The sequence below is a fragment of the Nothobranchius furzeri genome, chromosome 11 (genome assembly GCF_043380555.1).
Source record: "Nothobranchius furzeri strain GRZ-AD chromosome 11, NfurGRZ-RIMD1, whole genome shotgun sequence".
NCBI lineage: Eukaryota > Metazoa > Chordata > Actinopteri > Cyprinodontiformes > Nothobranchiidae > Nothobranchius > Nothobranchius furzeri.
In genome coordinates this window covers 62,915,178-62,930,258 of record NC_091751.1, presented here as the reverse complement: position 1 = coordinate 62,930,258, position 15,081 = coordinate 62,915,178, and the positions used below count along the sequence as shown (strand labels likewise).

The window sequence follows — 15,081 nt, the reverse complement described above, 5'->3', positions numbered from 1 at the left end:
TTGGCTGACCAAAGGAATAACAAGACCCAGCTCACATTTGTACACAAACATTTAGGAACATTTCAGAGAACTGACCAGAAATTAGTGGAATCTTCTGGAAGTTGCGTGTCAAAGCAACAGTCAGACACAGTGGTGGAAGTGTGATGGTCTGGGGCTGCTCTGCTGCTTCAGGACCTGGACCGTGTGCTGAACGTGATGGAACCATGAATCCTCCTCTTTAGCTTTGACCTTTGACCTCAAACATGCTATTCATAGTAGAAAACCCTTCAAGCTAAATTAAAACAATTCCTCCGCTGCAAGGCGAGACGCGTTACCGATGGTCGACGCTGTTGCTCCCAAGGATGCTCCAGGCAGGTTTTTGGGCTTAGGGGTTAAATCGTGTTTCCTTTGGGACCAGGTTGGCTGGGATAGTTTTTTACCCTAATAATTGAAATAATTTCATGAAAACTGCATTTAGTACTCAGGTTGTCCTTGTCTGACACGGAAATGTGTTTACTGATGTGAAACATTTAAAGGTGACAACAAATCCTTGATGGGGTGAATACGTTCCAACATGGCTGCAGGATCCTTAGTCCACATGTGACAGAATCAGGGAAATAACATTTTTTTCTGTCCTTTTGAAAGCCTTTTTTTTATTTAGCTTGCATGGTAATTAGCCTCCAGCACTTGTTGGTACACATGCAGTAAATCTATATCATTTTCTGTCTAGGAAGGATTTTAATGCTAATCTACAAATTAAAGAGCTGATTGGGTTAGTGTTCAGTGTTGTTTACCCGCCGCTACAACTACTCCCTCGATGCCTAATCTGCATATGGAAATAATGAAAGCAGCAGCGTAAATATTTTTCTTAGTCACGACTGCTTTTCATTCAATTTTGTCCCAGTTATTTCCTCCGCCAAGGTCAGCTCTAATCACCGCTAAAATAACATTACCGAGTGATTATCTGGGTTCTCTGCTTTTTTGACAGCACGGTAATCAAATGCCACTGCTGCCTTTTTAGAAATGCTCGGTTGCATTATGCTGAGTTGCTGAGAAGGCTCTGGCTCGCCGCCAGCGTGGTTGTCATTTCTGTTCAGGCCGCGGGATCACCACTCATGCCCTGCTGATAAAGTCATTATCATTCTAGAGGAGACCAGTTCAATCAAAACAGGAACGTGGTGTGGCGTGAAGGTGATCATGCACGCAGGCTTTGATGGATTTAAGGATTTCATTCGGTGAGTTACATGGGTGTGCAGAAAAGCAGGAACTGTACAAAACCTTGCAGCAAGTTAGCGTCTGCTGAAAGACGCTACAGAACGTGCCCTCATAAGACAAATAAATGTTCTGATTGAGGATTTGACAAAAGCTACATCAGCTAAATCTTGTGTAAAATGTTGTCTTTTAGGTATCAAGTGATTGTATGGCGGATGGATAGTGTTCCCCACTTTTTAATAAATAATTTGATTTTCTAGGAACAATGTCATGGCTGCAGATCAAGTCGGGTGTTTTCTGGAGTTCCTACAGCACGCCCCAATGTAGCACAAGCTCACACGCACACTAAGGCGTTTATTGATACATGTTTAGCTCGTCTAAACTGTGGCGGTTTAATTATAACAAAATAAATCGAACGATATAAAACTGCTCCTTTAGGGTTTGACAGTTTCCACATAGCTTCAAGACCAAGTTCACTATTTGCAATGGTCTCTGTTAGAAATGAATGCCTTGTGAGTCGATCTGTGTGGAAAAAAAGCTCTGGCGCTCCTGTTTCAGGAAGTAGAAGTTAAGCGAAGAAGTGGGGAGCAGAAGACGGCAGGATTTGGAGTCTTAATTTCTGATATTCTGACATCATCTTGTCTCTGATTGGCTAACTGCAACACAACTGTACCACTGAGTTGGAACACAAGCCTGAAGGAGTTCTGCTGTGGTGTGGAGTTGCTAAGGCTAACGGTTAGCTTCTTCTATCTGAGACAGTCTGTTCTAATCAGAGCTTTTTTTCAGGGTGATCGATCAAATTTTTAAAAATAACGACTAAAAAACAGCTTCTCAGTGAACTTGGTATTTAACACTTGCACTTTTAGAAGTTGAAACTTTCTATTATTTTGTCCGTTATTAAAGATACACGTAACAGTATAATGGTAAATCTGTTTCACCTGTGATGGTGAAGTACACGGCAACAATGTTAGTCACATCTGGTAACCCTAACTAGAGTAATATCAACGTCCGACATAAGGACTCCCACAGGTGTGAAGTTTGGTGGGAGTAATCAGATACGCTTTACAGTTCACATGGGATGAAAATGACTGTGATGTTTTACTTTATGGAGACAACACCAGCTAACAAATGCATCCTTGCCTTACCTGATGGTACCACCTCCCAGGTGGTTATATAAACTTTTGCACAGACTTACCAAATGTTTGAGGGTAAACCTGACCTCTAGCTTGCCTCATTATGACCCCTAAGCTTCCTTATTTAGGTAGTGGAATGGAAGTCATGAGACGATAAGGTATCCATTTGCCCAGCTGGAACTCAAAGTCTATTACAGAGTGGAGGCATGCAGTCTGCTGATATGATTTAGCAACCCGTAACCCAAGGCCTCTCCTGTATTCGCTTTGTCTTTGTGAGTTTCACCCCTTTGTCTGCATCCTTTCTCTCTCCCCCTCACTTCGTCCTTTACCTCCTTCCCTTTATTTCCCTTGTGATTTTTGCCCTGTTCCCCATTGTTCATCCTTTGTTTTTCTCCGTCTCCAATTCCCTCAATCCTGTTCAATCCTGTTGCCATTCCATCTGCAGCGGTGAGCGCCCTGTCTCTGTCCCTGCGCCGTCAGAAGCGAGACTCCCTGTCACCGTTGGAGGAGGACGACGTGCGTGAGAACATCATAACGTATGACGACGAGGGTGGAGGAGAGGCCGACACGGCAGCCTTTGATATCTCTGCACTTCAGAGTGCTCCGCACAGCTCCCGCTCACGTGGCTATCGCACCCTAGACAGCAGGAATATGTGAGTAGGCATGTTGTCGTACATGTTTAATTGCATTAAAGCTCCCAACTGGCCTCATATTACATGCTAAGGGAGAGACAAGAGGGGGTATACAAATACAGCCCTTTGTGGTAAACACTTTAATCATAGTCCAGAACTGAACCAATCCACTTAAAGGACACAATGAGTCTCCACTTGCAGGTCATCATCTATAACTGATCAAAATGCTGAAACAGAAGGCTATCAAGCACGACAGTCCTTGGAGACCGCTTTGTTCTGTCCGTTTTGTTAAAGCTCGTTTACGTTCTGCTACATCAGAGGCTTGTTTGCACCCCTTTGATGTTTCTGGGAAGCGTTGTTAATGCCTTTGGACTAATAATCAACTCCTGAATCCGTGTGCCAGATGGAGAGGCCGTAAACGAGTACAAAGGCTGTAGAATAGTTTATTGAAAATAGCTTTTTAATTTTATGGCCACAACAGCATTAAAAACCTTCTAAATCTAGTGCAATTCAGTGCAACAACCTAGAAACATGTTTTTATTTTGTTTTAGTTTGGTTGACGCAATGTCACAAAGACATAAGAACAAATAAACAACAGTTATAGTTTACATGCAAACAGGTTTAAATGTAGCTTTTCCTATTTGGTGAAAAAAGACTTCTAGCATAAAAAGGACACTCTCAGAAAACTGGAAGAATAATGAAAAACATTTTTCCCAGTTATTTTTTAAATACAAAATTATAAAAATGTACAGTCGAGATATCAAAATGCCTCCATTGGATAGTTCCAAGGCCAACACCTCTGCTGACCTAACAGAACACGTACGCATAAAAAGAAAAGAACATCAGTTAAACACGGTGGTGGTAGTGTGATGTTCTGCGGCTGCTTTGATGCTTCAGGACCTGGACTACTATCTGTTACTGATGGAACCATGAATTCAGAAAATTCTGAAGGAAAACTTTTATCCATCAGGATAAGGATCAAGCACACTCAGGTGATTAGAGTAGCTAATACCCAGATGCTGGGGCATGACCTTAAACAGGCCATTCTTGCTGGGAATCTCTCCAGAGTGGCCATATTAAATCAATTCCTCCCCGGTGATGACCAGTTATCACAAACACGTGATTAAATATGTTGCTGCCAAGACTACTGCAAGACAGCTATGACATTTTGGGGTTATTTACCTTTTCACATAGAGCCATGCTGGTTTGGTAGCTTTTTGTTTTAATAAATTGAATCTTTATTTAAAATCTGAGATTTTTTTTATTTGCTCAGGTTATCTTTTCCTTTTACCTAACTTTGTTTGATTTATAGTTCTTTAAAGACATACTCTTCGACTTTTACATATTGTTTCATCATTTTCTTGACCCACTAAGTGCTAAAATGACCCTTTACAGCTAATCAGTTCCAGTCCTGGAGGGCTGGTATCCAGCCCGTTTTAGTTGTTTTCCTGCTCCAGCGCACTTGAATCAGTGGGTGAATCACCTGTGCAGCTGCTCACCAGGATCTACTGAATTACCTGCTGATTTAAATCAGCTGTTTTGAAAAAAGGTTAAAACAAAAACATGCTGGATACTGGCCCTCCAAGCCCAGAATTGAATACTCAGACCTCCACCGCCTTCTGTGGCCAGGATAACGCACTTGCAACTTCAGACTGGCAAGCTGCTTCCTGTTGGAACTGGCATGCCTTTCGCTGCAGTCTGCTCCCAGCATGTTTCCTGCATGTTGTATATCATGAACGCAGCTGGTTGGTTTGATTTAGTGATGAACCACTCCTGTAGAAACTAATGAAGGCTGGGCAGACATTTCAGCTGTTAGGCGTTAAAAAGAGGAACGCACATTGAGGAGATATGTTTCATTTTTGTTTCTACTGACAGGATTCTAGGGGTGCTAAACGCAAGCCAAAACTGACAAGTGTGCCTTAAAACGCTGAAATGTAATTAAAGCTCCTTTCCGGAGTATTTCTCTTATCCGATGGCACCATCTAGTGGCTGACAAGCATATCACACTCCTTCTGTTTTTTAAAAATGGTGACTTCAGTTTAGAAGCCGCCAAACAGAGCTAAAACACGTTGTTTTTCAAGTATTATTCTCGTGTCATGTTGTGTTCTCATATATTTATATTTTAGAGACTTGGCCTTGAAAAGTTCATCAACTCTGCATCAGCCTAGGTACTTCCTTAAATTTGAAGCAAGTAAGCAGTAGTCTAACACTATTGGTTAGCTCTGGTCGGCGCTCAGTTTTCTATTGCATGGAGCTCTGCGGGACCGGGGGTGCGCTTAGCAAAAAAAAAAGAAAAAAAAGACATATTACTTACATTATATCACAGGACACGATGAGATAATCACGTTTATGGATTTCTGACAAATCATTAATAATTTCTGAAAGGGGAAAACTCTGGAAAGCTGCTTTAGTTGTAAAATGGCAAATACCTTTTCACTGTACTGTAGGGTAATTATTGCTGAAGGCTGAGACAAAAACACATTTTTATGCTTGTTAGACTGTACATTGTTGAAATAAAGCTGAGGTATGGATGTTTTGTGTTGTCCTCCAGCCGTTACACCCAGCACGGTCAAGACAAGTCCCGCACCTACAGCTGGGCTCAGACTCCAGGAGTAGATCACACCTATTCAGCACCCGGAGGACCTGGAGGACCCGTTTATGGTCGTCTCTGCTACAGCAGCCACACATTACCGGTTCTTCGCCGTACACCAGGTGGAACATTTGACCCAGGCTTGGCAGAACTGGCATATTGCATTCCAGGAGGTCAGCCAGACCATTCCCTGGTCATCCAGAACCAAGGAGCCATGGTCGGGCCAAAGGAGACGGGAGCGATGTACGTCGCTCCCACAGACCTCAGTACAGGAAGCCGAACGGGGAGTCGCACGGGCAGCCGCGACGGGACAGCGACGCAAAGTGGAGTTAGCACGTCCAATGGAGGGACTCCAAGAACCAATGACAGCAAGGAGAGAGGAGGAGGGTCAGGAGCAACGAACAGCTGCGTAGAAGAAAGTAGTGAGGACAGAGTCAACCACAATCAAGATCTGGACTGGGTAAGGACGACAAAGACACATCCTTTAGAGAAACGGAGACTAGTTCAACTGGTGGGCAGACGAACCTCATGTTGTCATAGATCGGAATGTTTTTTTTGCACTTAGAATTTAATTAATTAGATGTTTTCTTTGGATCCAGTTTTAGGTCTTTGGGGGGCTCTAAATTTTAAAATGTACATTGGTATTGTTAATGCACGCTTTAAAGTAATAAAACACACGGGAGAAGAGCCTGAAAGCAACAGAAAGAATAGATGTTGCTCTGCATCATGGAATAGAATTTCATTACTGCCTGGACTAATAATAAATTGCTGCAATGAAAATATAATTAAAGTTTAAAGGGACGTTATGGAAGTTTGACAGCCAAAACATGTATAGAAATAATAAATTTCTTCTTCATACATTCTCCTGCAATGCCCTGGTCCTGTAGAATGAGCCCTTGCATTTTTACTGATTGCCTGTTTTTCTGTAAAATCACAGAAAAAGAGAGCTGCTCGGGTCGAGCAGGCTGCTTCATGAGCGATCACGCTCAGGCATCGCCCGTAGCATTTGCTATCCGTAGCTTTAGCAGCAGAGAGAGAGGTAGTGCCAACTCAGCGACTTTGTCAACACCGACCGCTACTGGAGATCCTTCCTGCCAACAGCCATTGTAATATACAACAACTCTTTGATGACTTGTTAATTATTATTATTCTGAGCTACTACAGCAATCAATTTCCCTCTGGGATTAATAAAGTATTTTTGAATAGAATTTAATTGAATTTGTTGCTGTTCCTAATGCCTAGTGATGAATCTAGCTACATTTCTGAGGACCCTTAGCTACTTTCTTCTAGATATTTCCTGCAAATTAGCAACAAAATAGCCATCCGAATCATTCTTTGAACGTTGTTTCAGCTGTCATCAAAGATATAAATATTACAGATACTGAAAATGTCACTGGTGGTTTAGCTCACCTAGTAAGATGCCAGGCTCTCATGCAGAAGACCCAGGTTCAATTCTTGATGTGAATAGAGGTCATTTAGAGTTTCTTTTTTACACTAATAGTATTTTTTTTTTACAGTAAGATGCCCACATTTTTATTTGAGACTCGCCGAACGGCATTGAATTCACAGATAAAAAAGATGTGGGTTCAACTTTCATTTTGGAACTGTTTTGCAAGCAAGGGAAGGGAATGATCTGAGCATGCAGGAAGACTGACCCATCATAAACCTTTGTCAGCTGTGCTGAAGAGAAAGGTACAGAACCAAATTATTTAATTAATTAGCTGCGTGTTCTCCTGTCCTCTGTCCTCCGGACCACACACACACACACACACTCACACACACACACACACACACACACACACACACACACACACACACACACACACACGGGACTGTCTCAGCTGTTATTTTCGTTAAGGAGTGTGCACGTACAGCATGCGCGCCTCGTGCACGAGCCTACTATTGAATCTGTTGTTACTGTTTTGGCCTGAGCGGGCAATCGCGAGCATAAAAATTCAAAACTCCGTAAAGTCCCTTTAATGAACGACTTAATTTTTTTAACCAATGAAGCAAATAACATGTTAGCAGGAAATCAAGCAAATATAAAGGAATAGTTGAGTTGGCATTAAACTTATTATGAGAGGCAATTGCAGTGATTGAGCATCCAGGTGTTTTAATCTTTGTCAGTCAGAACAAACGTAGGATAACTTTGGAGGAAGATGATGGTGCAGATATATCAGCACTTTTATGTCCCATTGTTCCTTTTTGTGTTTTCTTTTATTTATGAGGTCATAGTGAAGCTCTTAGCTTTATTTAATTTTCAAATGTTCTATTTCTCCACCACTTCCCTATCCATCTTCCTTTCACAGTGTAGTGTTAGCTCATTCTAGTGCTCGATTAAAATCTACGGCTTCTCTCGACTCTCCTCCCTTTCTTTTCACTTCAACATCTGTCTCTCCATCATCTTTTTCATCCTCATCTCCAGACTTTTCTTCGACTGGGTACTATGTCATCTCATTCTCCCATCTATCTGTCTTTACGGGCACCCGTTATTAAATTTCCCCTCATGACAAATTGTCTCGTCTAACCACACCAGCCAACACCCAGATCCTAACTGAAACCACTCATGCTCACCTGCGTTCCCCTCCAGGTGCAGTCAGAGACGTTGCCCCGGGAGCACAACCTCGTCATGACCCGGTCTGGCTCTCTGATCAGCCAGGGTCACCTCGCCGGAGGCTGGGTGTGTGACTCAGCGACCCTCCCCATTGCAGGACGCAGGGCCTCCCGTTCTGGCTTCTCCCCAAAACGTACAAGCACTGGTCTTGCCGAGCATGACCCCAGCGGAGATGGAGGCGGTGGGAACGGAGGAGGAGGGGATGGGGGAAACGGAGCCAGAAATGGAAATGGCGGTACTTCAAGAGATGGACGTAACTATGCCCCTGTCCTGCAGGGGGAGGTGTCTGGACAAAGAGACTATTCGGGTACTCTTGGGAGAGGAGGACTGGAAATGGGGAGCAACTTTGTGGTTCCACGACCAGACAGGGAGATTGGAGGACTATCACTGACAGGGAGCCCACCTGTCTACCCGGAGACAGCTGGATTTATGGGGGACTGGCGAGATCAAATGGGGTTGGGGGGATATGTTTTGGGTAGGAGGGACATGAGCCCTCAGCTTTTGCCTTTTCCGGGCCAGCCTCGAGGAACCTATGGTGGAGTGATGGGCTACGGGCCCAGTTGGGTTCCTGGGATGGAGGCAGTGAGAGGGCCACCTGGGCCAGGCGGTCCCTCCTTGGCACTGAGAGTCGGTGAGTTCCTACGGCTGCGTCTCGCTCAGGTCACGTATGACCCCTCACAGCCACCGTACGACTCCGTGCAGGTGTATGGCCTGGAGGGGACAGGATCCAGGGCCGGATCCCTCAGCTCACTGGAGAGTGAGGGAGAGAAGGAGGATTGGGGGGCGGGGCTTGAAGAATGGGGGCCCCAGTTTCAAAAATTAGCACAGCTCTTCAAAAACAGAGAAAAAGCAAAGGAAGATCAGGAAGACATTGAAGAGGGTGCCAAAAAGGAGAGGGGGATAAAAGACGAGCTGGAAAAGAAGGATAAAAATGAGCAGGCTGGAGACGAAGGGAAAGACTGAGGGGAGGGGACAAAAAGGAAACCAATGGAGGCAGAGGAGGCAGAGAGGAAGGGAGGGACTAGGAGGACGATGAAAAGGCAACTAGAGCTGGAATAATGTGAAGAGAAGTTAAAGGGGAGAAAGATGAAGAGGCAAAGTAATAAAAAGAGACAGAGAAAAATGAGCCTAGGGAGGATGGAGAATGCGAGGGCAGGAGAGGGAGTGATTGATGTAATTTAAAGCAATAAGTGTTGAAACGCTGATATGGTTGAGCACAGATACTGAGACAATGCAGAGGCTGCTTCGGCTCGGGGCAGCAACAATTTGTTAAACGCTTCGGACAAAGAAAAACAACCCAAACATCCCAGACTCCATTTAATTCAGCTCTCGCGTATGGCATGAGAATTAGCTAGAAGAGGGAGACGTTCCTCCCCGGCCTGGACTTTGTGTCTGGAAAACACGTCTGTGCACTGAGGAAACAAACACACTTGTTGGTGTGAGTGTGATGCTGTAAAACCAGCACAGGGACAGTTTAAAGACTCAACAGGGGCAACATTAGCTGTAGGGTTGATGTGCATAAACAAACATTCAACAAAGTTTAGAAACTAGGCTAACACACAAAGGGAAGGAAAGAGGAACAAGGAACAGGGTGGCAAGAATGTGTGGAGACGGTCTTCTAAGTGAAGCGATTGTACAGAAAACTGTTACTTTTTACTCCATCTGATGTGGCAGAAAAGTGAATAATTCAGCTCGCTACTCCATTCCAAATGAAAAGGATGAATCATTTAAATCCTGCAAAAGATTCTCCCTCCTTTCAGCCCATGAGGAAAGCAGACATTGTGAAAAATGTTAATGATTTAGGGACGAGATCCCTCTTTCCCTGTCATGCCCTCAGCTTTTTTGTAATTCAGTGTTGATATGTTTACAGAGATTCACACACACACACACACACACACACACACACACACACACACACACACACACACACACACACACACACACACACACACACACACACACACACACACACACACACACACACACACAAAGGAACTGATTAAAGTACGGCTTTGATTGTACTAAAGTCAAATGTAAAAGCTGAATATTCTGTGGATTTTTAAAGCTTTTCTCACTATTTTCATGGATGGACCCGTCCCCCATGAAACCAACTGCTGTAGTCGGACTTTTCACACTTGAGGATAAAGTATGCATGGCTCTTTTGGACACCTGCACTGCCCTAATAAAGAAATTTCCACGGATCTCTTAGTGAAACGGTAGAAGAACCACTCTCCGGAATCCCACATCAGGCTTTGTGTTGTCATTAAAGGTGGCGACGCAGACGAGCTCACGTTTTCAGCTGGAATGCACTTTTCTACCGTGTGATGTTCCATAACACATCATGTCAAAGATAACAGCTGTTTTATAGGATGTCAATGCAAAGATACATTGTTTAACTGTATGTAAGATCATTACAGATGTAAATACCGCTGAATATTATTGCTGAGAGAGACTATATAAATAAAATAAAATAAAATAACATAGTTTAAAGCAGATTTTAGGTGTCCAAATGGAGCACTGGTGGGACTATCTGTAAATGTATTGTAGGTTAGAAACGGATCAGCTGACCCGTACTAAAAGTCAGCACCATGTTACCCAACATATCTGGGTTTGTCATGTGGCAGCTCCTGTCAGCAAATGGACAAGTCAACAGTTCAATTATGAATGTGGCCTCTGGCAGAAGCTTGTTGAACAAAACGCTGTAGAAATGTGTCGGCCGGCCGGTCCAAGTGAACACCTAATCCGACAGAAATCACGTTGAGTGGTGAGGAACTCCTTTTATGGGCGAAACAAAAATCAATCATCCTGTTTATCGTTCAACTTTTTATGAATTTAATAAAAATGAACATTTCAGGACTTTTTACACATTTAACACTAATGCATTTAGCTTTACTTTGTGGAATTCTTATATTTTCTGTGTCAAAGACAATAATTTTAGTCCAAAAGGGTCAAAATGATGGATAATACAACATGTATGATTTATCTGACATTTTGAAGTGTTTCTGTGTAAAACAAATAAAAAAAATTACTCTTTTATAGATAGATTTCCAAAAGGTCTCTGGAAAAAAAAAGAGTTGATATCCTGCAGAACTGATGAGCTGATGGGTATGGTCAAAGAGCAGCTTCTGTTTTAAAGCAGCCATGATATACAAAATGTCATATTAGTTCTTGCAAATGTTACTTTAAAATGAATTTTACCACCAATATACGTCTTGGTTAATGTGGCAAGATTTGAAAAGATTGTTGTAAGACTCTCCAAACACGATGTACCCCACATGAGGCAAAAAACTGGCCTAATTATCCTGCAATGTGAACAAGACCTAACATGACTTTAATGTGAATTTTTACGGTTATTTACATGCAAACATTGCACTAGAATAAGTCACACACAGACCTTTTGGTGCATCAAGGAACATTCCTTGCATCATTTAAACTTAAAGGCCAAGTGCACAAAGAAACCAAAATACGATGGGTCACTCTGAGCTTCACCTGCAGGCTGAAAGGGAAAATAGTCTCCTACACATATCTCCTGCATTAGCCGCTGATAGAAGACAAAGAAATGCTGAGATTAGAAAAGCTTGTCAGATCTGTGTCATACAAAAAAGATTCACAAACTCACCCATGAAGGAGAAGGCCGTTGTTGATCTAGTGTCCAGGAGACAGCATAGCACATCTCGGCTAGTAGAAGCTAATCAGTAGCATTAGCCACTCCACCACACAGCAGAAGCTTCCCCAGGCTTGTGTTATTAGTGGAGATAAAACATCGGTGCTCCAGAGAAAACAGAGTCAGGGGTAGAGTTGCATTGCTGTTAGCCAATCAGAGGCAAGATGCCCAAATATCAGGAAATAAGACTCCAAATCCTCCTGTTTTCTACTCCTCACTTCTCCGGCTAACTTCCTGAACCAGGAGAGCCAGAGCTTTTTTTCCCCACATGGACCGACTCACAAGGCATTCATTTTTGCAAATGTGTTTAAAAAATGAATGAAAAGGAACAGTTAGCATATTGTTTCTAACCTTATCACAATTTATTATAAGTAATAGTATTTTTCTAAATAAAATGACCTGCAAACCAATGTGTATAAAAAGTTTTATACACTTAGATGAACTTATTTGTTCTCTCTGTGTGAAACAATGATCCATGGACCAGTACCGATCCTTGGCTCATCGATAAGGAGCTCCAATCTAAAGGCTCATGAAACAAATTCTGCATGAATGGTAAACTGCTAAATGGCTTGTATTTAATACAACTCCTTCTAGAGTTCTACAACTTCCCAAGGCACTTTACGACACACTCATCCACCCATTCACACACATATTCACATGCTGGTGGAGATAAATCACAATGTAGCCACAGCTGTCCTGGGGCAAACCACCAAACACACGTGCCACCGGTCCCAGCAGACAGGGTGGGCCAAGTGTCTTGCCCAAGGACACAATGACTGCAGCAGACGGGGATCAAACCTTCAACTCTCTGATTACTGATATTGGACTTGTGGAATTTATGACATTGGTGACATTACACACTGGATGTAGATCCATTTGGACAAGATGCTCTGTAGCTTCATCATTTATTATCTGAATGGATCTGACTCCAACACAGATGTCTACTATCTTGTAGGAAAGCGCATCAGCATTCGGAATTTGCTTCATGGGAATGAATTAGATCAAATTTTACAACCTTCTTTTAGCAGAAATAGTGGAATTCCTCTCAGCCTTGACCCCAGATGCACTGGAAGTGACAGTTTTTTGTTGGTGATGATATTTAATGTAGGTGATCAAATAATTTAATGCATCATTCAAAACTCCTGGCAGTATAAGGATGCATAATCAGACGGAATGAACTGGAGCTGTTTTAAGGTGGCTCTTTGGTCTTGGTTGCGTCAGCTCATCAGTCTTGAAGGATGAGAAAGCTTTCTCTTCAGACACCGTTCAGGAAGCTAACTACAATAAGATATTGATTATTTACAACCTTTACACAGCACATTCAGAATATCTCTTAAAATGTGCCCTTTTTGGTGCTCCATCGCTTTGCTCACAGGGTTCCCGTGACCTAAAGGGGAGACGAGCTGCCAGCTGCAAGTGTCCACCACTTTGGTCCACTCTGATCTTGTTGTTGAGGTTTTCTTCTGTCACTGCTGAGCTGACCAATCAGGACGTCACACTGTAGACCTCGCTACCCTTTACCTGAGCCACAGACGTGTACATGGTGTCACTGTGCAGACTGGGGGGGGGGGGGCATCAGGAGTAATGTACTAATTACTGTCATCACGGAGAGACGAGGGGGGTGCAGAATCTGGGAGAAGATCTTACTGATGATTGATTTTGGCAGATCAATAACGCTGCGATGCCCTTTGGCTTCCTTACTTGGTTCCTCAGCTACACAAATGATTAAGAGACAGTTTATTTTCTGTGTGGTTTGAATTATTTTTGTTTCTTTCTGTGTTTTAGTACAATCAGAACAAGCTACTTGGTGATGTCCAACTGCTAGAAATAGAAACTCCAAAAGTCAACAACTGCTAACCGTTTAAATTCCTTTAAGTGAAGGTTAGCCTGGAGCCGTGTGACTCCTGCCTGCTCGGGTAAGACGTTAAACACCCACGGGTTTAAAAGCACCCCGAAAAAAGAAAAAAAAATAGTAAAAACAAAGGTCCTAATGTTCGAAAGCAAACTCCAATGTGTCCTTAGTGGCTGAGCAGGGGCGGCAGATGGCTGAGTACCATCCAATTTAATGTGACCTCACACGGCTAAGTGACCTCCGAAAGTACACACACACACACACACACACGCACACACACACACACACACACACAGAAAACACAGAGATGCTAAGCAATGCTAAGTATTGGTCTAAGAATAAAGTCCAACCAGTGTTTTGACACTTTGGTGTCTGATTTTCTTTTTACCACATGAGCCATTAAAAATACTGACTCAGTCTGTGGTGCTTTAACCCTCTGGAGGCAGGCGTTGCAGATTAGCAACGTTAAAACCTACCTACCTGGTTACTCCACACACGTATTTCATGAGCATGTTTTAACTCAGAAGTACCCCTGAAGCACTTAGTGGTTCATCCTTTTATCAGAACTTATTTTGAGCCTGAGAGGGTTACAGATTGACTATGGAACATCTGGGAACCCTGGTGTTCAGGGGTTGTATTGCAACAACAGGACTGATTTGCTGACACGTTCCAGAGACAATTCGTACAGGATAAGGACTCATTTCTACTAATACGTTTATTTTACAACAGTATTTATTGTTAGAACGTCTTGTGGGCTCAGAATCTGCTGCTTGACTTGCCAAGTCTGCCATTTTACACAGTCCCAACCTTTCCTTGCTGAGCAGACTTTTTAGCGCTACGGTGCCCTCTAGTGGCTGGGAGATGTAAACATAAACACAGTGTTGTGCCCGACAGAATAAAACATTGATTATTTATCTTTTTTAAACATAGTTTCAAAAGGAGACACTGTACATTCATTCATTCTGCACACCTCAGAACACCCCATGGAGGTTTTTCTTTTAAATAAAGCTTTTTATTAAAATGTTCCATATTCTAACTTTAACACCACTTAACCATTAGATAATATGACTTAAATTGATGATTTCTTGGATATAATGAAAATTATTTGTGGTAAAAAAGTAAATTTAGTAAACTAGAAAAATTGTCACTTAGAATTGTGTTACAGGAGCAAAGTAAGGACCCTTTGGTCACCTCTCTGATCCCGCTTCAGTGTAATTCACATGGAAATCACCAACTTTGTCCACCTCACAAAATAAGAACAAATAAAAAAAGACTCAAGTTTTTGGGCAGTCGTTGCAAAAGTGATTAGCGAGCCGTACCAATAAGTGACCTTTCTCTCCTTTCTAAATACATGGTTTATTCCACAGTCTTGATTGGCTCCAGGTGTCTCATCTGCACTGATTCA

The 15,081-nt window shown here is 42.7% G+C and overlaps 1 protein-coding gene across 2 annotated transcripts in view; it reads left to right on the top strand.

The window, feature by feature from the left end:
* The window catches only part of LOC107384231 (cadherin-24), a 246,651-nt gene extending 236,290 nt beyond the window's left edge, over positions 1-10,361 (top strand). For both annotated transcript variants that reach the window (XM_070541737.1, XM_070541738.1), the window contains 3 exons: positions 2,770-2,977; positions 5,508-6,006; positions 8,137-10,361. In XM_070541737.1, coding sequence (XP_070397838.1) covers positions 2,770-2,977; positions 5,508-6,006; positions 8,137-9,123 — 1,694 coding nt within the window. In that variant the 3' untranslated portion in view covers positions 9,124-10,361. The remainder of the gene's footprint in view (positions 1-2,769; positions 2,978-5,507; positions 6,007-8,136) is intronic.
* The last annotated feature ends 4,720 nt before the right edge of the window (positions 10,362-15,081 follow it).